General features: G+C 46.0%; 8 protein-coding genes across 8 annotated transcripts; 1 reads left to right on the top strand and 7 right to left on the bottom strand.

Moving 5' to 3' along the window:
* Positions 1–1278: 1278 nt before the first annotated feature.
* On the bottom strand, positions 1279–3252 carry BGW36DRAFT_355793 (uncharacterized protein; the record flags this gene model as incomplete). Its single annotated transcript, XM_046213687.1, has 3 exons — positions 1279–2031; positions 2086–2758; positions 2810–3252. 3 exons carry the CDS (start codon positions 3250–3252, stop codon positions 1279–1281), a joined length of 1869 nt encoding a protein of 622 aa, XP_046075016.1.
* Positions 3253–4303: 1051 nt separating this feature from the next.
* Positions 4304–4990, bottom strand: BGW36DRAFT_355792 (uncharacterized protein; the record flags this gene model as incomplete). The annotated part of the gene is made up of 4 exons (XM_046213686.1): positions 4304–4315; positions 4369–4565; positions 4710–4818; positions 4862–4990. 4 exons carry the CDS (start codon positions 4988–4990, stop codon positions 4304–4306), a joined length of 447 nt encoding a protein of 148 aa, XP_046075015.1.
* A 242-nt stretch (positions 4991–5232) lies between these two features.
* Positions 5233–6816, bottom strand: BGW36DRAFT_371234 (F-box domain protein). The gene has a single exon (XM_046215354.1). It carries the CDS (start codon positions 6651–6653, stop codon positions 5373–5375), a length of 1281 nt encoding a protein of 426 aa, XP_046075014.1. The 5' UTR covers positions 6654–6816; the 3' UTR covers positions 5233–5372.
* A 5-nt stretch (positions 6817–6821) lies between these two features.
* BGW36DRAFT_371233 (uncharacterized protein) lies at positions 6822–8141 on the bottom strand. The gene is made up of 4 exons (XM_046215353.1): positions 7597–8141; positions 7310–7539; positions 7147–7248; positions 6822–7090 (listed from the first exon to the last, which is right to left on the bottom strand). Exons 1-4 carry the CDS (start codon positions 7878–7880, stop codon positions 6897–6899), a joined length of 810 nt encoding a protein of 269 aa, XP_046075013.1. The 5' UTR covers positions 7881–8141; the 3' UTR covers positions 6822–6896.
* An 889-nt stretch (positions 8142–9030) lies between these two features.
* BGW36DRAFT_101904 (uncharacterized protein) lies at positions 9031–11728 on the bottom strand. Its single transcript, XM_046209169.1, has 4 exons — positions 11344–11728; positions 10084–11283; positions 9744–10020; positions 9031–9688 (listed from the first exon to the last, which is right to left on the bottom strand). The coding sequence occupies exons 1-4, from the start codon at positions 11526–11528 to the stop codon at positions 9302–9304; spliced, it is 2049 nt and encodes a 682-aa protein (XP_046075012.1). The 5' UTR covers positions 11529–11728; the 3' UTR covers positions 9031–9301.
* A 1-nt stretch (position 11729) lies between these two features.
* On the bottom strand, positions 11730–16479 carry BGW36DRAFT_445236 (multidrug resistance protein MDR; the record flags this gene model as incomplete). Its single annotated transcript, XM_046221664.1, has 6 exons — positions 11730–13420; positions 13471–14745; positions 14834–15347; positions 15410–15630; positions 15689–16214; positions 16267–16479. The coding sequence occupies 6 exons, from the start codon at positions 16477–16479 to the stop codon at positions 11814–11816; spliced, it is 4356 nt and encodes a 1451-aa protein (XP_046075011.1). The 3' UTR covers positions 11730–11813.
* A 758-nt stretch (positions 16480–17237) lies between these two features.
* On the bottom strand, positions 17238–19376 carry BGW36DRAFT_423939 (uncharacterized protein; the record flags this gene model as incomplete). Its single annotated transcript, XM_046219900.1, has 6 exons — positions 17238–17502; positions 17561–18100; positions 18152–18330; positions 18408–18898; positions 18971–19229; positions 19284–19376. The coding sequence occupies 6 exons, from the start codon at positions 19374–19376 to the stop codon at positions 17238–17240; spliced, it is 1827 nt and encodes a 608-aa protein (XP_046075010.1).
* Positions 19377–20069: 693 nt separating this feature from the next.
* On the top strand, positions 20070–21733 carry BGW36DRAFT_290174 (putative MFS multidrug transporter; the record flags this gene model as incomplete). The annotated part of the gene is made up of 2 exons (XM_046210742.1): positions 20070–20492; positions 20549–21733. The coding sequence occupies 2 exons, from the start codon at positions 20070–20072 to the stop codon at positions 21731–21733; spliced, it is 1608 nt and encodes a 535-aa protein (XP_046075009.1).
* Between the last annotated feature and the right edge of the window lie 540 nt (positions 21734–22273).

Genomic DNA, 22273 nt, shown 5'->3' with positions numbered 1-22273 from the left:
GGCTGGAGTCGGTTGGGCCTATGAGGCGCCGTGATTCGGGCAGGCCCTCCCGCGGGCGGCGCTAAGTCAAACAAACTCATGTTCCTTGGCTTCTAGAAACATTCTCCTTGGTTCCGCCCAACAGGCCTATACTTCATTCTGCTATAATACTGCGATGTTATTATATGCTGTGTCCGAATCATATCAAAGAGCTTGAGACTAATCAAAGTATGTTTAGTGGCGACGCAGCGTCACACTCGTCGCTTTTTTCGCTTTCCCCATATTCTCGTCGATTATTGCTGCCAGCTGCGACCTCAGCGGCCCACTCAAAAAAAAAGAAACAAAAATGACAAGCAACAGAAACCCAAAAGGGTAAAAGGCTCGGTGCCCCCGGACTAAGCGCGGTCTAGTTACTATGATGATGAAGCTCCAGCGCATTGTTCAAGAATAACTGCAACCTTTGGCGGTGCACGTTGCAACGGGTCTGTCCATGTACGACCCGACCCATTGTTTGTATCTATTTTTTCACCCTGTGCGCATCATGGCGACGCTGTCTGTCCATCATTTCCATCAGGGTTCCCTTTTAACGGGGCGAAAACGTCAACAACGAAAGACGGCGTTGGAGGCGTAAGATGGACATGAAAAGGGATAAAACATATCGGCGGTCGGACCCGATCGGGCAAGGGCTCAGCCACGCGGACCCCGGCTCGTATTGGGCGCGTCACGTAAGTTTCGGCCACTTTCTGGGGCCCTGCTGATTGGTGTCAAAATGGGCATTGCTGAGGTCAGCGGTCGTATTCTATAACTAGCGGTCACTCCTTGTTACGGGGCTCTTCGTATTTGATCCAAACGACTGCACAGAGAGAGCCGGAGTCCGGCCCAACATGTTAATCACTGTTATACCTCATTGCTGGGAATTGTCTCACGTTGTGGTGTTGGCTAGTTGACTAGTCGAGAGCCAACAGAGACTTGCGAATCCCGGCTCCAGCTATATCGCCGACGCGTTATGCTTATAGCGCATCGTGCTCAGCCATCGGGGGACTAGGCTGAAGCAGATTACTACAGATTACTACATAGTATCACACAGAGCATAGTAAGACAGAGATGCCTTCCACGTGACGAGCGCCAGAGTCCAGAACAAACAGAACTATGCAACGGGCCACGTGAGCATGCAGCCAGCCGGAGAAGGCGCCAAAGGACCGCCCCTGTGGTAGTTATTAATAGTCAATGGGATTATGTCATTCCTCGTCTAACCGACAACATTCATCAGTCGTCACGAAACATTAGAAACATCATCCCTCATGCCCATCCCAAGAACCCTGCAGTCACCAGGATCGCTGCGAGCCCGGCCACTCTGCGCAGCCATAGACTGTCCCTCTCCCGAATAATCCCTCCCATCCCAGACTGCCCTCCGGCCTTTCCATTGCCAGTGCTAGTGCCTGAGGCAGTCGCTGTTGCCTTAATGGTTGCTATCCCGTACGTCTGTGCTGCCGAATCATAGGCCATGCACTTCGTTGGCAGTGCAAACGCTGTCTGTGCGATCACCAACTGCGCGGTTACCTGTTTGTTGAAGTCTTCGATCGAGGCTTGCAGCTTAGCAATCGCCCCGACATTCAGATCGATGGAAGGGACAATGTTGGTGAAGCCTGCTGAATTGGTACTATTTGCATCGGACACCGAGTTGCAATTCGTATCCACATTCTTTAGCTCGGTGATGTTGACTGACAGAGTCGGAAGGGATAAGAAACCACCAATCCCGCCGGTCACAGATCCAGCCAGGGAGGTAACCCCAAGGAGGAGCTGGGGCTGGAAACTGACGCTCATGACGAGAGAAGTCAGAGGTGTGCTCGCCTGTAGTGGGATCGGTTTGACCGTCGTGTTGGTGAATCCAACCATCGTAGAGTTTTCGATGGCACTAATATTGATATGTAGTTTAGAATGGTCGGGCACTGTGACGTCCATCCCGTAGGTAAAGCTCAGCTGTTCGGCGAGACTGACCGCAACAAGCACGTCAGGCTGAATGAGAGGTCCGAAGACAGCTACTCCGGGGATCTAGAAAGCCGAATGAGCCTCGATTCTAAAAATTGGGAATTTTTGCTTGCCTACCTCAAAAGGGCTGAGTCCAATGCTAGGAAGACTGATATTAAGAGTGGGGAAAACAGCGTGTGACTCTTCAATATCAACTTTGAACTCCAAATGGGCGGCCAAGCCTGAAGCATCCATCTCGATGCTTCCATTCTTGAAGAAGGCAATCGCATTGTTGAAATCGCCGATTAGATTAGCCACGGAGCCGTTGTTGGGGATATTGAAATTAGCTTCACCAATTTCAACCGTTCCTCCAATTGTGCAGTTTTGGCAATTTACTTTAATATTCTGAGGTCTGCTGCAGTCAGCATAAATACAGCATCTGATGCACCAGGCTACTTGCATTACTTGATCAGCAACAGGATTCGAAGGTGGGAAGATTTGCTGGTTAATTAACGAAACATTAAGAACATGAGTGGCCGTAGCCACCGCAGCGCTGGCCGAAAGTTGCGTTGTTGGAAAACTATACATTGGCGTGGGACCCTGAATCTGGACTTCGGTGGTCGTTGCTGATGCTGGTGCCGTGGTTGCTCCATCTTGTCTCTTTTGAAATGTTCGTCGCTGTAGCTTGTTCTCTTCAACGTGGCGTCGAGAGAATGAGACGCGAGTATCAACAAAGGCATCATGCCATTGACAGGGGGAGATTGGAATGCGCACCATGTGACTCTCTGAGTCGACAATGGCTTTTTTTGCACTATTTATTCAAAGTTAGCCTTGAAATTCGAAATTGGCTCAATATCCTTACCGGTACGTCGCTCTCTCACCGTCATCGTTGCAGGTCACATGTGAAGTGACTACCACAAAATTCGTTACCTCAGACAACCTTTTAAGGACGGTTAGAACTTCGGCAGAAGCGAAAGATAAAGAGATATCAGATGTCGAGCATTCAACATGCGCCAAGTCATCTTCCAAATGCTCAAGGACGAGTATTGGCTCTGCAGCTTTGACAAACAACGAGGCTTCATATACGCTGTCCTCTTCGCTGCTGTGTAGATAATGAAAAACGGCTTCTTTATCGAGAAGGCTGATTTGCGACCTACGCTCTAGCTGAACCCTAGGATTCGCGGCTAAAAGGGTGCGTCCGGCTCGAGCAGAATGAAGCACATCGCGAATGTTGACTGAGCTGCCCAGCACAACTGCGACGTAGGAGAGGAACGAAAAGACTAGGAAGTGCGAGTGCGCATACATTTTGTTTAGAATCTGTTGTCAGCCTGGCTCGCATTCAATGAAGCTCGCGGTCGACAAGTCTATTAAATAAAACCGCATTGATGTACCCCAAACTCCTCAGAAAACATTCAAACTGCCTTTCACCCTATCAGATCAAATTTATCCCCGAGCTGAGCTACCAGATCAAAAATATCCCCACTGTCAGAGCTAAGCACTCAATCCGTGCGCCACTGCAGTTTGTCCGACAGGCACTGTCGCACACTAATTAGTAGCCGCGCTCATTCTTGCCTCGTGCCCTGATTCAGCCTCGCTACCAGTTTGGCCTTTCAAGCAGTGACAATGTCGATGAAATTTGGTAAGAAGGTAGGATAGAGTGTCTTCCTTGCTCTAGTCTGGCATGTATTTACCCTATAAATATTACAAATTCTTCTCCTCAACCCGATACTGACCAGTCCAGTTCCTCTTTGTTTACATGCAATGACACTTTAAACAGAACTTTCCGATCATACACTAATTGCTTTAGAATGAACAAGGGTGTTCAGGGCAGCTTTTCATCTACTTATCATTATCATTAATGCATGCATCCGAACCTCTGCAAGACCGCATGGATGCAGCCACTAGTCCAGCAATGCCTCGCCCGTCACACAACAATAAAAGTGTTGTTGGTTTAATCAATCAATCAAACAAACGGCCCTTTAATCGTACGCCCTAGTTGGACCCCGACTTCTACTCTGGATTGATGATTTTATTTTCTATACAGCGAACTACTACTCGGAGAGTCTGCCTGAAACAAAGTGCATGAAACGGCCCCCATACTTTTTCTTTCCCTCTTTCCTTTTTTCTGCCCTGCAGTCACTAGTCATTTAAATCGTTAATGCCTCTTTGTTTGAATATTAGTGAACGTAGTGTTGCACAAAGCCTTGTTTGAGTGCGTAGTCTACGCCGGCAGGTCTAGTGTCACCAACGACATCGGAGGTTCATGCGTTGGGGGCCAGAGGGGCGATTGGGCTCTAAAGACAGACTGCCAAGGAGAACGCCTTGGAAATGTGAGGTTCTGCACGTGCGGGTAAGCTTAAGAAATTACCTGTCTCAAAAATTACAATTATTTGATTTGGGAACTAAATCATAAAAACATACGCATCGACGTTTTCCGAGGGCTCGAAAATTGACCTCGTCCTTCCTTGGTTGAATCACCGACTCAAGCCGATCATTTCGATGCGCATTGTAGTTCTTCTGCGCCTTGGATGTGAAAATTGAAACACTAGGTCCGAATATCAAATGCATATCCTCTATCAACACACTCCGTGTCTCTGGAATGAAAAGAAACGCAAATACTAAAGCTCGCGTCGTGCAGAACGCAAAAACAGAAAAGTACCATTGATCATATGCGGCAGCGAATACATCACAACAAACTAACCTAACCGCTGCACACAAAGGCTTTGGTGAAGAGTCGCAGTGTATAGCTTTCTAGACCGTACCGTATGTGGAACGAGTGGCTGTTCCCAACCTCGGACCACTTTGCATCATCCATCCAATCTCCAAAGGGGACCTGTTAGCTTTATATTCTTTCCTTCTTCTCGTACACCCCTACCAAAACGAAGAGTAAACATAGACATATATATATACATACCTTGAACACCTGCTCTTGCGCCTCGGTGAATCCCGCCTTTCTCCATGAACTCTCTGCGGATGCCTGCCACGTTGATTCTCTTGCCAAAAGTCCACTGCATGACGCAGCAGATTCTAGTCTCGAAGCCATGAGAAATTGGTGCTAGGTGATCCTTCCTACATTACACTGTATCTAACACCGGCATCTATGAAAAGAACTACTAGGCACCATGGTTATAAATTTCAAACGACAGTGGAATACATTCTACATATACATGATTTATTCCTATGAATCAACCTATTGTGTGACCTTGCACAAATCCTCATTTAGGTGTATAAACATAAACGAATCTTACATAACCAATCTAGGTGTCTAAGGCGTTAAAGATGTGGCTTATTTAAAAAGCTTTTAAAAGATTTGAACCCTATATAATTAAATAAGAAAAAGTATAAAATAATTAAGTAACCTATTATACCATACTGCTATTCCAGCCCTCGGGAAACCAGTATGCGAAACATCATTGACGCAAACTTTAAGTGATAACATCAACATTTGCAATATATTCATCTGGAGGACCATATAGCAGCCTTTTTCTGCGAATATATTTCAAACCTTGGGCAGAACCCAGAGAATGACCTTTCATCAAGCGATATCTGATTGGTTGCTGACAATCATTTCCTATTCTTATCAGCTTATTTGGACCGTTCGTCGCAGAGCTTGGGAAATTCGGTTCTCCAGGGCCATCAAAGCAAATTAGACGACTTTCGAAAAGATCATCCAGATACAACTGGCCCAAGTGTGGCATATTGTTGGTCAGGTAGCTGAACACAGGTGCGAACTTGCCCGCCTTGAGATCAACATCTTCCATTCTTACGCTACAAAGCTGGGGCGCCTGCTTGAGAAAACTAAGAAGTGTATACTCATCCGTGCATATTCCATCCAAACAGAAATGACGCAGTTGTGACAGATGGTCTAGTTGCACGACTTGAGTGAAGAAAAGTCGATCCTCCCTCTGCACTTCGTTCAGTTTAACAACGCTGTGCAGGTTATACCAGTGGAGTTCAAGACTTTCAAGCTGATGGCACATTTTGATAAGATGCCAAATATCACCGACACAACTTTTGTCACTGGGAAGAGACTCCGATGAACCGCGCTTTGCCTCCTCCACAACCTGGTGCGACAGGCTTAGCGTTAGGGATTTCAATCTGTTGAGGGATTTAGACAAGTCTGTATAATCTAGAACTTGCGCAATACTGTTGCAAGCAAGACTACAGCGAGGGATACTACCGAATATATCCAGTTTTTGAATAGGGAGGGCACTATCTATGAGTGCTCGACAGACGATTTCAAAAGTCCGGGATGCAGTCATCCAGATTGACATCCAGTCGCGGACCTTTTCGGAAGATATAATATTCCTCTTCTTATCTCGCCCTCGAACCTGTAAGACAATGGATTGTAATCCCCCATGTACTGAATTCAGTCGGAGATTATCCAGAGCATTACCCAGAAGAATCTGGTTAGACGAAGCTGTAGACGCCGGCGATATGCCAACGATGGTCAGGTGCTGCAGAAAGCAGCCCATCCATTGGGGCTTTGTTAGCTGCACAAACTCCTGCACCTGTGCTGTCGATGTCCACTCCACTGTCTTATTGGCAAAATATTTCTTCAGCTTCCCATGGACGCATTTGGCGGCAATGGTTCGTGATACTACACGAAGGCTGCAAATGTCTCCAAACTGCAACAGAGTTGTGATATCATCCAAAATTTCGGTAGGAACCTTCTCTAAAGTAGGCCGCGTTTTTGGCGAGGTCATGATTAACGGGGGATGATAATGATTCCGATGGAGGGGGAAATGAGGGGTACGGGACACGGATGAAATTGTGTTCTCCCGTAGAAAGAATATGAATATCCAGATATGCAGTTAAGGTTAAAAATGGAAATAGCTGCGCAAATTTTTCATTAAACTGATATCTTAATGCGAGCCCAGAGTTGCTTTGAGTCCGTATGCACTAGCATCACCCTCCTGTTATTGCAGCCATCACATTTTCATTTAGAACTAGCGGGCAGTGTATCCGCCGTCTACTGGCAAACATACCCCAGTAACCCAGTTAACATCTTCGCTTGCAAAAACAACAGCCATCCGGGCAATGTCGTCTGGAAATCCCGGGCCCTTTAACGGGTGTCGGCGGTTTAGATCTTCCCAAGGGGTTAAGTGAGTAGTCGTCTCCTTGAAAATTGCAGTTTGAGTATCTACGGAAGATGTAAATGTATGTCGACCCAAGAGATGAGTATTTTCTGTGACTTACATCCGGGGCAAAGCGCATTAGCATGGATTTTGTGTGGGGCATAGTCCAGAGCGATCTGCCGTGTGAGTTGGCTGACAGCTCCTTTTGATGCGCAATAAGAAGCTATCGATAGTCAGTTGGAACTTAATTTGAGCTAGCAACCAACGTCAAGTGGGAGTATTACGGTTCTCTGGGCCCACAATCATACCCATGATAGATGAGATGTTGATAATCCACCCCCGATCTCCTGAAGGATGCGGCTCCTGCTGTAGCATTTGCGTAAGAGCATATTTGCAACCCAGAAACACAGACTTGGCATTCACGCGCATCGTCGTGTCCCATGTGGCTTCATCAGTTAAATGTAGCACAGCAGGTGTCCGTGCCTCGATGCTGATCCCGGCGTTGTTGACTAGACTGTGTAACGGGTTAGCCTGAACGTTGCATATCTCTGAGCTGGATGCGAATACGTACATATCAAGCCTGGTATACGCTTTGACAGCTGCCTGAATCAAGTTCTCCATTTGTGTCGCATCACCAACATCAGTTTGCACAAACATCGCACTCCCGCCATTCTTGTTTATCAACTCGTGCGTTGTGATCTCAGCTTCCTCCTGTGATCGGGCAGTCGGCGAGAGGTCAGCACAGACTACCTTTGCGCCTTCCTGTGCATACCGAACAGCAATAGCTCGACCGAGGCCGGAAGAGGAGCCAGTTACAATAGCGACTTTATCTTGTAGACGAAGAGACGGTGCCATGTTGAGCAGTGTGAGGTTTTGGTAGGGAATCGGCAGAGCGACCGCGGAGAGGGAGCACTTCCTCTTTATAGTGACGCAAACAACTGGGGTTTATGAAGAAAGCACTATCCCGAAGCTAGCCTCCTTTCAAAAAGAAATAAATGCAGTACTGCTCACGGGACCATCTCTAAAGAATGGCTTCTACTTACCCGCGGTTGGGTATCACAGGGCCCAAATTAATATGAGGGGAAAGCGTGCCGAGGGGCTTGTGGGCCGTTTTGCATTGTTACTATCCAAGGTGTCCGTTTTAGAATTTCGATTTTCATCGTCGTCTAATTGTCCATTATTCCCTCTAGGTATATGCCAGTAATAATAGGTTGATATTCGCACCACCTTACTCTCTAGGTTGACATGTCACATTCAGTGTTTGGAGCTCGGATAAAGCTGGGTCAGATACAAGATGTCTTTAAGAACTTCGTAAGCAAGTTGTATGTATAACAATATTAATGAAGAATAAAATCATGTCTTTCTCTATACTCTTTTATTGGCCTAAAAACAAATATATTTGAGACAGTGGAAGTGCTTAGGGTTTGTGTCCAAAATGGCGCTATCCCTTACTAGGAAATTAATCGATATATACGTTCCCAAGAGGGAAACCGAGAGGGAAAACAATACCAAGAAGAAGTCCCGTTCAGATCTCACCTCGAGATAATAATTTAAATCATCATTCAGAGCAATTTTCCCACACTCTCTTACTAGGTAAGCGACTGCGTCACCTGATCACGAACCCTTCCTGCGGCTTGCTCATAGCGAGGAAAGGGAGCCGAGACCCCAAACCCGAAAGGTTGTGATAACATCGCCGCTTTTAGTCCCTCGGCCGAGCTTCCAAAAATGGCTATGGGTTTATAGTTGTTCGGTGCTGATGAAAAGAAGAGTGCAATATGTATCCGATTCTAATGATGACAGATATTCCTAGGTAACTAACTCTTGCTGGTATATGGCGCTAACAGGTATATACTTGGCAATAAACTTATCGATTATTTCAATTTCTCCGCATGATGGCCTCGGTCTGAGTAACACATATTCCGCAAAGTAAGCCTTCTTCCTCTACCTGTATGCCAGTAAAAAAACAGGGTTGAGTATTATACTTGGGCAATATCAGGTGCAAGGCGTGAATGATATTGGGAAGGAAGGCTACAAATGAGGCAGGGGAAATTGAAAATTAAAACTTCCCGGCCATATAAAACAATCACTGGTGGCCTATCGCGGTCCAATAGAAGGTACAAAATACCATACAAAACTTCTCATGTAGCTTCCACATAATCTACATCTATCTATTGACTGTTTGAACATCTATGTCGCTGACACCCTCGGGGGAAGAAGAGAGAAAGAAAGCTATCTCGAACTATCTAACGGTGCTAGATCAGGTGACCATGTCATCATCATGTTTCATATAAGTCGAAAGACTCGAGCCACATGGACCATTCTGGGTCTTGGCGATACAGTTCCGTTAGACCGAAGTCCATCGAACCTAAAGAGAAAGGTTCTTGTACTTCTGTTCCTCCAGGCTCGCTCGTTAAGTCGTGAGAAGACGTTGCAGTCTGATTCAAAATTTGGTCTAAGCATCGCGAGAAAACTATCTGCGCTTGTTTACAGATCTGATAGTTGCTCTGTCCAGATATGGCTAGCGAGTCACAGCACGAGATGAGTACGCTTATGTCTTGAATTAAAGTCGACCGATTGAGCGTCGCAGACCGATGAGGCTGGCGATTCTGTCGAAATAGCTCTAAGATAAGAACGCTCGCGCATGGCATTGCGTAAAACACCATCTATATTTAACCTCAGTCTCCGGGCTTTGAGTAGAGAAAAGATTTCGCAACTCACTGTCCCTTCCAGATTTGGCGTAGCTATCACATCGTTCTTCTTCAAAAGCGACAGCGCTAAATGAAGAATTTCGTGCGACGTCCAGATCATCTTATCGCGATTGCCCTCGTTTTGACTAATAAGCAGCTTATGGAGGAGGAACTTGGAATAAAGATATTCAAGTCGAGGTCCTATAACCACCCAGATAGCACTCGGTAGCATAGTGTCAAACATTGACTGTTCGTATTGCTTGTGAGGGATTGATTCCCAAGTAGAATTTAATTTCGATAATATTTGTCTAGGGGAAAAGGTTAGCATCTCAATCTGTGGTTTCAATTCCACGGAATGACTAGAGAATCACCTAGCTTGTTGGGCGATATTCGGCATTGGTGGACCAAGTGATAGCTCTAAGACCTCTTCGCGGATCATACTTAGTAGTAGAATGGCTCGAAGACGTGAAACTGGATTAACCATAACATCTCCACTCCAGCCATTCTCATCAAGTTCGGCTCTAGCAGCTTCGAAATGCTCGACGGGGCCTGCAATAATTGCATCTGGCAAGTCAAGTGGTAGGTCTACTACATAATACCTTCGACTAAGACGGGGCGGCCGACCAACAAAGGTCGCAAGCTCCTTGTCACGCTCATGGGCAAGAGCTATGACTCTTTTGCGAAGCTCTACCAAATATGGGGGTCCTGATTCTCCACGTTTGAACCCTTTATGGAAGCCAAGAGCGGCAATAGCTGATGCTAAGTCGCCCATTAAGCGCCAAGCACGGGAAGAATCGTCCCCAAAGCACCAGGTGGCATGGATCAATAGCGATGTCAATAACCATAACGTTAAGTCGTTCGTCTGCTCGACCTGATCGCAGAATGCCAGTGTTTGCATGCAAGCGTTGAACGCGATAAGCATAGTTCTTTGGCGGTCGAAATTTGACGGTCCACGGCCATAGAAGACTTGGCCATTGGTTCTCACAGTTGCGCTGAATAACCCAATGCGTATGAAACACATGCCAATGGTCTCCCAGCGTAAGCGATGCCCTGAAAGGGCCAGCTCGAGAGCACCATTCTCCGCCGATATAGGCAACTCGAGCGGGCACGCAGTCTGTTCAAAGATTGCTATAGCTGTGCTTGTTAGCTGATCCAAAGGGGGTCGAGTCCCTAGCTCTTGTAGGGTACTTTGTGTCGCTTTCCATGCTGCTTTGAAAAAGAGTGAGCCACATGGTTCACCTATATCGTTCTCGTCCTGGTCCCTGATAATTTCAGAGAAGTCCGCGTTGAATTCAAGAAGGGATCGCAGAACCTCCACTCCTTCTGAAATCGCAGCTGGTGTCACCGGGTAGGTTCGTTTAGGTGTGAATACGCTTGTTCGAGTCAAGTATGCGAACGTGCGGTGCGGGTGGCTGCCATTGGAGTCTGCGAACGGCATCAAAGGATTATGCATGGTTACCAGGCCAGTCCCGCGGTCATAGTCGGCCACTGATGGGTTTTCAGCCGGCATAAATGATGCGCACACTGAGGGGGTAGTGGCAGTGTCAATTTGTCTCGCGCTTTGCGGTGTACTGAGGATTTGCGTTATGTTCATTAAAGCTCAATATGCAAGTGAAGAGAGGGTTTCTTACAGCAACGCTTCAGTATAGGAGTCTGCACTTCGTGTCATCGGCGATGGGTGGTAAAAGCACTGTCGTGTAAAGTTGCGGCGCACGCAACGAGTACAATGTGGCCTTGCATGATCGCAACGAAGCTTCGACCGTCGGCAAGGCTCACACGACGAAGGCTGTCCATTGCGGCGAACTCTGTCGGTCATGTCTAGGTTTGACTGTCAATAGGGCAAATATTGGAAGGCTTTGCATGAGAAATAAATGTGATGACCTTTGTATCAGTTGATATTAGTATATGTACCCATGGATTCAATCGATCGGGGTGTTGACCGGAGTGCTAATCTATATGTGGCCTAGTGCTCCGACATTGAAAATCAAGTCTCGGACTAAATTGTCGGCATGGACTCCACCGATCAATTTCACGCTCTCGAAAGGCGTAGGCGGTGTCGAATACGTAATATTTAAACGGCCAACTGAGCTGGTAGAGGTGTTTACTTCATAGCACTGCTTTGCTGCTCATAGTACTCCCGGAAAAGTGACCCAGGGCGGTTTAATAGTGCAGCTGGTTTGTCATATTCAGCCACTCGGCCCTCATCAAAAACAGCAATATTGTCAAAGTCACTCAGGGTATGGACACGATGGGCGATTGCGATAATTGTGCAATCAGAGAATTCCATGCGGATCACTCTCTGCATTAGCTCCTCCGTCCTGTCATCTACATTGCTGGTTGCCTCGTCTAGCAGCAAGATTTTCCGTTTCATGACAATAGCTCGGGCAAGGCAAATCAGCTGTTTCTGTCCTGCTGAAAGGGCAAGTGTATTGATCATTGCTTTCAGCCCACCATGGATCTCAACAAGCTCTCGTAGATGAACCTTTTCTAGGGCATCAAAGATCACCGAGTCATCTACGGTAAGGAGTCCCGCCACATTGTCACGCACAGATCTTTGGAATAGAACTGGCTCCTGAGATATCACTGTGACCCTACTGCGCACAATTTGTCGAGGGCAGGATTGTAAGCTTACTCCATCAATCACGAGGTCCCCACTTTGGATCTCGATCATGCGGAGGACGGCTAAAACCAGAGAGCTTTTACCACTTCCCGTACGCCCGCACACACCTAGCTTTGTCCCAGCAGGAACGGTCAGTGAGATATTTCGAAGCACTGGTTGGGTTGCTGATTGATATCCAGCAGACATATTATGGAATACCAAATGCCCTTCGGACGGCCAGGCGGGAGATGGAATTTTGTTTTCGTCTGGTAGGTTCTCAGAAGGGGCTTTCTCGAAACCCCTAATGCGCGATATAGCCCCAATGCTGGTCTCCATCGAGGTCCAGAAATTAACCAACTCGGTTAGTTGTTGACTAAATGTCACCAAAGATATGAGGGAGACACCAATGGGACCAATGTTATAAACAAACACGGCTAATATAGAGAGCACAATAGCAATACCAGCCACAAACAAATCTAGAACCAGGATCAACCACCTCTGAATGACGTACAGAGTAAAAAATGGACGTTGCGAGGCTTGGAGCAGTTGCTGTTGTTCCTCTTGAAACTCCTTTTGCCAACCGAAGGCTCGTATAGTGACGAGACCATTGATTGTTTCTGTAAATTGGGTATAAAGCGGTGATTTGGTCTCTAGATCTAGCTGACGTAACTGTCGCGATGTTCGTAGATAAAACTTTTGAATCCAGTAGACAATGAACCCAGCGACAGGGATCAAGGGAGCTATATACTTCGCTCCCACCGAAATAAAAACTGCACTCATCATGCACTGAACGAAATTGTTGGATGTCTTCAAAAAATCTGCCGGCAACGAGCGATCTACTAAGGTCATGTCTTGACTAAACCGATTAAGTATATTGCCGTTGTCGGTGGAGGCCAGAAAATACAGAGGGGCATCCTTAACTTTGGTAACCAGGCAATCATGAAAGTTATTTGAGGATTTCGGGACAATGCGACAGAAAACTAGCCACATGCATGAGGCCCACAGAAATGACGCTAGGATAGCCAAGACTGCATAGATAGAGATGTACAATGGCAGCTGTCCGAATGGGGAACGGGCATTGTTTTCCGCCCACCATTGAACCCAAAGATCTATTCTGATTTAATAGGGGTGACGAAGAACATATGGGGAGTCAACTCACTGGGAAACTGGGAAGAAAAGGCTCCAATGATAAGGAAGACAAAGTAAAGTAGCATATTTCCAGGTCCAGCGGCCTGCCAGTAGTACGCATAATTTCTCAAATCACTTAGTCTTCTATTCATACCATCGTCAACTTCATGAGGAGCAGGACAAGGTACTGTAGATTGTTGGACGCTGACTGGTGAAGCAGAGTCTGAAAATTCATTATAGCGAGAGGATATTCTGTCACTCATTACAGATTCGATTCTCTCTTGGGCCTCTAGAGGAGATCCGCACTCGGTTATTCTCCCCTCTTGAAGAATAACAACTTGATCTGCAAATGCGAGATATTGATGTGCATGTGTCGCAATAATGATGGTCACTTGATGCTGACGTAAGATTCCTTGATCCCCAAGGACATGTTTGAAGACATGTTCAGATGTACGAGCATCCAAGGCACTAAGGATATCGTCAAAAATGGCTATTTGTGGGCGAGAATATATCGCACGGGCAATTGCAATTCGCTGGCGCTGTCCGCCGCTAATTGCTGTACCATTGCTCCCAACGAGAGTGAGATCTCCCTTGGGAAGAATCTTGATGTCGTCTGCTAACGCACATGTATAGATCACCCTCTGGTACCACTCCTGATCATAAGCAAGTGGTCCGCAAATGTTGTCACGTATGGTCTTATGGCGAATCCAGGGCTTTCCATCACAGAAAGCGATTCTCAATGGTTTTACCTGCACAGAGCCCTTTGAACAAGGGATCTCACCCAGAATGGCATTCAATAAGGCACTTTTTCCTGAGCCCACAGGGCCAATAACCATTGTGAGGGACGCGTGATGGAATTTAAGGCTTATTTTTGACAACACCGGTGTAATATCATTCAGTCCGAAATCAGCTTGATGTAGCACAATAGGATCCTCCTTATTGTTAGATGATTGAACCTTCGATATCGTATGCTCGGCGCTTATCTCGTGCATTTTCAATGGTTTAGGACCCGACAGATCCAATTTTGTTTTCCGATCCTCACAAGAGATATTCTCGGCATTAATAGTTTGATCTTCGCGTCGTTGACTTTCAAGGAGGTGTTCTTGGATTCGTTGAAAGCACTCAATAGCCCCGTGAAGTCTCGGGGCAGAATATATCAAGTTTGATAATGGGCTAGTGGCTAAGGAAATGATAGAGAGCGTCATAAATGTCTCGGCCTCTGTTAGAGGTTCTCGACTAGTCCGGAATGCAATTCCGGTATAGATACTAAGAGTAATAACAGGACTGAGATTCGATGTTGTGCCGGCTACGAGCTTCTGTTAGCTTAGCTTGTTATAGACGAATGTATTTATGGACTATTCTCTTCTCTTTTTCCATTGGTAGTTAGGACTCACCTAAAAGATTCATCATCACCATTGAATGGCGGAACTTCTTTTGCAGATTCAATTCATGGACTCGCAACTGTCGCAAAATCGTTGATATCTGCTCAGACACGCCCAGCATCTTGATGGTCTTAGATATATCCAGGTAATGGGAGGTGAATGCCACTCTTTCACGAACTGTCTGCATCCAAGCCTTTTGATGTCTAGGGAATGACTTTGATATTAGACTGGTAAAGTAGAAGGCTATCAATGAAATCAATGCGGGGATCGCTGCGGCCCAGAGCAACTGGCGCTCCAAGAGGTATATGGCGACAACCAGCTCGATTGGACTTGCCCAGATCTCATGAGCATTCTGGATCCCTGATGCAATATTATCTATTTCGTTGCTCATTAGAGTGATCCCTAGCAGATCATTGAGTTCTTTCGACGGTAAGGTTAGTGTCTTCTCGTAGATCATGGACACCATTGCGCCCCGTATTTGAGTGATAAAACGAAAGTTATAGTGTTCATAAATCCCATTGAGAATCTAGAAGAAAGAGTGTAAGAATCATGGCAAGTAGGAGATATTAAAAAAGTAAATTTTCATACCGCCTTGAGAATAAAGACAAGCGCAAATGCCCCAATCAACCCATATCCGTCATTCCTATCTGATCCCTTCCCTCCAACGTAATTAATTAAGCGTGTGATCAAAAACGGTTGTGAGTAATTTAGCCCGATCAAAGCAAACCGGGATAGAAAGGAATGTGCCACAGAAGATTTGAAAACGCCCAACGTGCACCATGCCAAGGCATTTTTCCTTGATTTTGAGACTAGAAATGAAATTAGCGAATTGCAACAGGGATTCCGTTTAATGACAAGCCAGCTCACCCGAATCCCATCGCTGTCTAACGACCCGGTGTACTGTACAAGATGACATTGCTTGATCCAAGTGCGGTAGCTCTTGCACCGACAGGTTACCTTGGAATCCAGAAAAAAATAACCCATTGATCCACCAGAAAAAAGAACGGCTATACAGGCTACGGACTTCTTCAGTTCCATACTGTATTTTTCGATCAATAAAAGATGCCTGCTTGGTCCTTGATTCCAGGTAAAACCAGATGAGCTTCAAAGCTATGCCGACTGTATAGATCCCAGCTATGGCAATATATTGTGCAAGCCATAGTGTCCGCACACGCACAACATCAATCAGCAATGACAATGACAGAAAAAGATTTAGTAAAAATGAAGGTTGAATCGAATAAAAGTGCTCGAAATGCGATAATAGTTGCAGCCCGACAGATGCTATCAGAGCTAGTACCGCTGCTGGCAGTGAAGTTCGTGTTCGAGGGGTATCAGGCAATGCCCAAATGACCAGGAGGGATAGTTGACATGCTCCGAATGCCTGTGCGAATACCTAAGCAAACTATCAGCATGGAAAATGATTTATTTTCCTGACGAGTACGTACGATCTTAGCCCAATACTCTGGACTTTGACCGACCTTCTTACCCTTCTTCTTCCACAGATGTTTGTGGCGAAAAGACAGGGCTAATAGTACTAATACAGATGGGGCTATAGAAAAAAAAGATTCCTCAAAAAGCAGCGTGAAATCAAAGCCGCGAGGACAGCGGGAGACTTGCGGACCAAAATTGTTGTCTGCACAAAGCTCAATATTATCCATTTGTACTAATACGGCTGAGTATATCATTCAGCCTGCTCGATAGAGGGATTAACTTCAAAAAGACAAGTCTGCTCACTTAAAAAAATAGAATATCTCTTGAGTAAAGGATATGAGTGTTTCAAGCGCAGAAATCGTACTTGTCATTTGATGAAAATCATAAAGGGATAGATTGAGAACATGGATCACGGAAGATGTCATTCCCCGCTTAGCCAGGGTAAAGTCGGTCAGGAGAAAATTGAGTTTGCATGGACTTCCACACTACATGTATGTAAATGAGAACCTCGCGAGGGGTAACATATTAGGTGCCTATATTACCACTAAAAATGCAGGCCATTAACCAAGGGTGTTTAATACTAGTTTTCATAGTAGTGGTATTTAGTGGTATTTCGGCGAATATAACGGCCTGGACACATGGCTAGTGGTGACAAGCCTTATCTCTAGCCTACCATCATAGGCTACTCGTAGATTACTCTGCCAACTCTTGCAACTCAGCCTGACCCTCCACAGGCTGCACAGAATCCATGGTGATGGATTGGTTGAGACGCTATTTGCAACACAGTGGTGATTATTTACCTTGTCAAAACATCTCTGCGGCCGAGGTTAATCTGTTAAATAATTCCATAAACAGTTTTCCCGATACATAGACTTGCGCCAAGAGTCTTTCTGCAAAGCCTAACACTGGAAACATTCTAATCGATTATTGTTTGGCAGCATCCAGAGAATTGCAATTGCGAGACAAAGATGACTGGTTCCTGCCTTTAAATTTGCTGAGAAGGTAGGTCAGACTGTCCAGTTGACCTCCTTGCCAAACGCTCACACCTTGAGCAAATTTGAACAAGATGCAAAATATGTGCCTGGAAATTCGATGACACGGATGAGGGGTTCTGCTCAATTATATCTGATAAATACTTCTGTATGATTTGTAGATTTTGAAGGTCTCCAGGCACCGTCGATTTGCCAGGATCCTCGAGCACATGCATGAAAATTATCATAAAAGAGGTCAATGCATAATGTATCATATTCCTAGTTCTCAGGTTAGCGAAAGTTGTCTGGCATTGAATAAACTACCGTTTCAACTTACCTGATGCCAATTGTATTTCGAGGATTATCATCGCTTAGAATTGTTGCAGTTTGGCGAGCGGAGGAAACACATAACGAGGTCCAGGTTTCTCGCGAAGTTTGTGACAAGTGATCTGCTTCTCTGCGATGAGGGGCTTCCCTATAAAAAAGCGACCACTGATAGAGTAAAATAATACTATTGTGGTAAACGACCAGGAGTCTCGATAGGATCAGACTATCCCCACATTGGTCCCTGGCAGTGCCTGGATGAACTTCAAAATTAAAGGGTATAGATTCCTTCCAGGCATTTAACTGTTCACTCAGCTCCTTTACTATATATTTGTAGTGAGTATTATCGATGTGGGCGGACCTCGTGGAGTAGAGCGCTTTGTAGATTTTATGACGGAGAACCGCCAACTCACAGAATGATCGGAATAGAGAAATTGATTTGCCATTTGGAAATTCGCATAGGCCTATTTTATCGAGAGACGTGTCATTGAGTAACTCGATATCTATGTCATCGTCATCCTCGCACCCCATGAGGCCCTGTGTGAAACAAGTACTGGGTTCTTCTGTCAACACGAAGATCATTATATTCAAACATCATGCTAACCTTTTGTCCATCACATAACCAATCCAAAAGATGCGAACGCGCTGCTCATATTCTCCTTTTGGCATACTGTCACGCCCTACTTCGGGCCGATGAAGACCTAAATTTTGTGACAGTCTAATTGCCACCGAGGTCAAACTTTGATGAGTGGTGATTTCCAGGCCATTCTGAACTAGAAAAACCTATCATACGAGTCAGATCAAAACGGTGTTAGAAAGGTAAGCCAAAATATAGAAATTGGACCCTGGAATAGACGAACAATGCCAAAAAGAACCTGAATAGTTGCCAGTGTAGGTGGGTGAACTAGCAGAAGTTGTGGCACGGTCGCTAGAACGTTTTTGAGATGTGCTTTGGACTTCAAATCTCTGTCTGGAAACTCTGGATGTTGAATGAAACTATACTTGTAGCCGATTGCTAGAGCTATATTGAGCGATGCCCAGCATGGGATGTCGTGAATCAACCTGCAATCTGCATACTTCCTTGTATTGATCCAGATAATCCGTTCCTCTTGGAAAAGCGGCAATACGCTCGCAGTATAATGCGAAAAGGCGTCTAGGACTTGCAATACCTCATCTTCTGATGGTAGAGAGATGTATATTTGTTGCTGTCCGATAGAACAGATTGGTGTCACGAATTCCATATGCTTTGCTTCACGCATCCAATCTTGGATCATCTTCCAACTATCACCGTATTGACTTTGTATCAGCATCTTCCATGGGGTGGGTAATTTATGAATGTCAACACTGGGGTCTAAGGCATATCAGCTGTCGCCTCTAGGCATTTCATTGCGAACGATATTTAGGTGGAAGTTAAAATGCTTACTGTATGTGTAAATGAAATCATGAAGAAATCGAGCCGACCATTGTTTAAAACTGACAATGTCAGAAAGGCTGTTTCCGGTTTCATTGAAAGAATCAAGAGGTCCGATAAGCGAGGAACTTTTGCGTAGTGTCTTTGGTTTTTGTAAATAACTACTATTCGTGATGATACATGCCACCCCCTTGTGATAGCAAGCGAGACAAGACGGAAAGTTCTCCGGCTTCTCACATCTTATTTTCGACTTTCTGCAAGAGTCACAAGCCTAATGTAAAACTTGTTAGAAAATACTTTCAAGGCAGAGTCGGGCATGACGAACCTTGCGCATCTGACCTCGATGCAAAGGCCGTCCTCGATCGTCGCCATTTGATGGATCCATCGTATACCCGCTTGCCTCATTTGCATTCTCCATGATCTCGCTTCATAGTCAGCCACTGGCGCCCGCGCTTCCGAAGCGACGGCGAGTTGGCCACCAGTTTCACTTGACTGTGGTGATTAGCCAGCCGCGTCATGTATAGCGATGAGCAATTTTATCTAGCTGTCGGAAGCAATCGCAGAGGCGGGTAATGAGGAACAGGCGGATGAGATGGTCCAGACACGACAACCTGTATTGCCACCGCGTGATGCTTTACCAACGGCGCGTTTGTTGGATACTGACGGCGGAGGTGAGCGTCGGAGGTAAACCCGGGGCGGGGCCAAAAGGAGTGGATTATTCTTATGTTAGCTTTGGTTAGGGCAGTTATGCACAGCCACCTCCGAGAAATAAATCAAGCTCCGAACTAGTGTGAGCATAAAATCTGTCTAGCCAATCGGGGCCCCGGGACCGTACGTAAACTGCAGGGCGGGGCGGTAGATCGGGATCAGATAATGGCAGGCCATTCATAATAATGATTCCAGTTGTTGTTCATATATTAACATCGGGAACGGGGAAAGGACATAGCTACCCGGGTGCATTATTCGCCGAAAAACAGGCTTTTTCGGGCCTGCTGCCTGCAATATAAATATTTACGTAGCACCCGCGTTCATTCAGCCATGCTCTTTCCCAGGCATACCCTTTCACCATAGTTGTCCAGAACGCTGGCCCTCCACCCGTGCTCAGTAGATGATGGCCGAAGACACTATTCTAGAAGGAGAAAACGATGGTTCCCTTCCACTCGATGAGAAGGGACCCGAGAACTACCCAGCCAACGAGAACCCTCTGGAACGCGAATTGTCTGGTAATAGAGACCCTGAGAACACCTCGGCCAGATCCGTCGACTCCTCCATCCCAGATGAGAAGCTTTTTCCAGAAACAGATCTTGCGCGTGGAATCGTAGGATGGGAAGGACAGGATGACCCTGCCAATCCGCAGAATTTTACTCCAACGCGGAAATGGACTTTACTCGCACTCATCAGCGCAATCACCTTTATTTCACCACTCGCTTCGAGTATGTTCTCGCCGGCTGTGGGATATATGAGTGCGGATTTTGGAATATCGAATGAAATACTGCTATCATTCAGTGTTACCATTTACCTTCTCGGCTACGCGGTACGTGTCTTAATTCTCAATACTTTGTCGCTTTCTGACCAGGGCACGTATCATAGTTCGGCCCCCTTCTCCTTGCCCCTCTAAGCGAAATCTACGGTCGTCGAGTAGTACTTAGCGGTGCAAATTGGTTTTTCGTGGTGTGGCAAATCGGATGTGCCCTTGCGCCGAACATTGAAGGCTTGATCATCCTCCGATTCTTGGCGGGAATTGGTGGATGCGGGTGTCTGACCTTGGGAGCTGGCGTGATTGCAGACTTGTTCCCACGAGAAAAGCGCGGCATGGCGACGTCCCTGTGGAGTATGGGTCCGCTGATAGGGCCGGTGGTTGGTCCTATCTGTGGCGGGTTTGTTGGCGAGGAAATCGGTTGGCGCTGGATATTCTGGATTTTATTGATTGTTGGAGGGGCACTTTCCCTTGGGATCGAATGTTTCAATCAAGAGACCTATGCCCCGGTCTTAATACGGTGGAAAACAGCCCAACTCATGAAAGATCTCGGCCGAACGGATTTGCGTAGTGCATATTCGTCGGACATAAAAGGTGAGAACCCATCTGTATGGCAGGTTCTTCGCCAGGGTATGAGACGACCGTTTCTCCTTCTCTTCAAATCACCTATTGTCTTGCTTCTGTGCACATATATGTCCTTTATATACGGACTGTTGTATCTATTCTTCACCACTATCACGTCCGTCTTTGAAAGCCAGTACGGCTTCTCCACAGGCTTGGCAGGTCTCGCCTACCTGGGCATTGGGATTGGATTTTTCACCGGCCTCGTATTGATCGCGGCTACAAGCGACAAGATTGTCATCAAGCTGACTGCTCAAAACAATGGTAAATTTGAACCAGAGATGCGTCTACCCACCATGATTTTCTTCAGCGCTCTTTTACCGATTAGCTTTTTCTGGTATGGATGGGCTGCTGATAAAAATGTGCACTGGATTGTACCCATTATAGGCATGATGCCGTTCGGCATCGGCATGATGGGCACCTTTATGCCCGTACAGACCTACTGCATCGATTGTTACCCGGTATATGCTGCATCTACAAATGCTGCTTTAACAGCCACTCGCTCCCTTGTGGGTGCGCTCCTACCGTTGGCAGGACCGAAAATGTTTTCCAGCCTTGGCCTTGGATGGGGGAACTCTTTGCTTGGATTCCTTGCACTAGCTTTTGTTCCAGTGCCTATCCTTTTCCATCGATATGGAAAAGTTATCCGGGAGAAGTTCCCTGTCAACTTGAGCTAGAGATATCATTTAATATACCAGTTGACGGGGGAACCATCAATTGATATCAAAGACGATGAAGTTGCCTGTCGTACACGTTGACGACTATTAATCTTATCATTACTATTTTTTTCTTATTGGTTTACAATGATTTTGTGCAGGTAAATATTTAGAGTTAGACTTTTGCATTTAATATTATCGTTCAAACTACCTATTTCGCTGCCTCGATGGCACCCAAGTGACCTCTCAGAAATCAAGCAGCCTTCACTCTATACAGTGATTATTTTTTTGCAGTTCTCAACGTTCTCGCAGTGATTTTCTGCTCCGTCTCCCGGCGTATCAGTCACATCTGCTGGCACTATGACGATGCCCCGATCATTGCGGGTTGGGCCACTGTTACGGCTTTTAACTTTATTGTGCTAGGTATGTCACTACTTGAGAACATGGAAGAGTGCAGTGACTGGTTGACCCGTACTAACGAGCTGTACAGCCAGTGTGAATTTCGGCGAGGTAGGGTCCTCATGAAGAGTATCTCATAAAGGAGAATCCGAAAGCAATTGA

This window comes from Talaromyces proteolyticus (assembly GCF_021365285.1).
Source record: "Talaromyces proteolyticus strain PMI_201 chromosome Unknown BGW36scaffold_3, whole genome shotgun sequence".
Taxonomy (NCBI): Eukaryota; Fungi; Ascomycota; class Eurotiomycetes; order Eurotiales; family Trichocomaceae; genus Talaromyces; species Talaromyces proteolyticus.
This window is presented reverse-complemented; position numbering and strand designations above follow the sequence as displayed.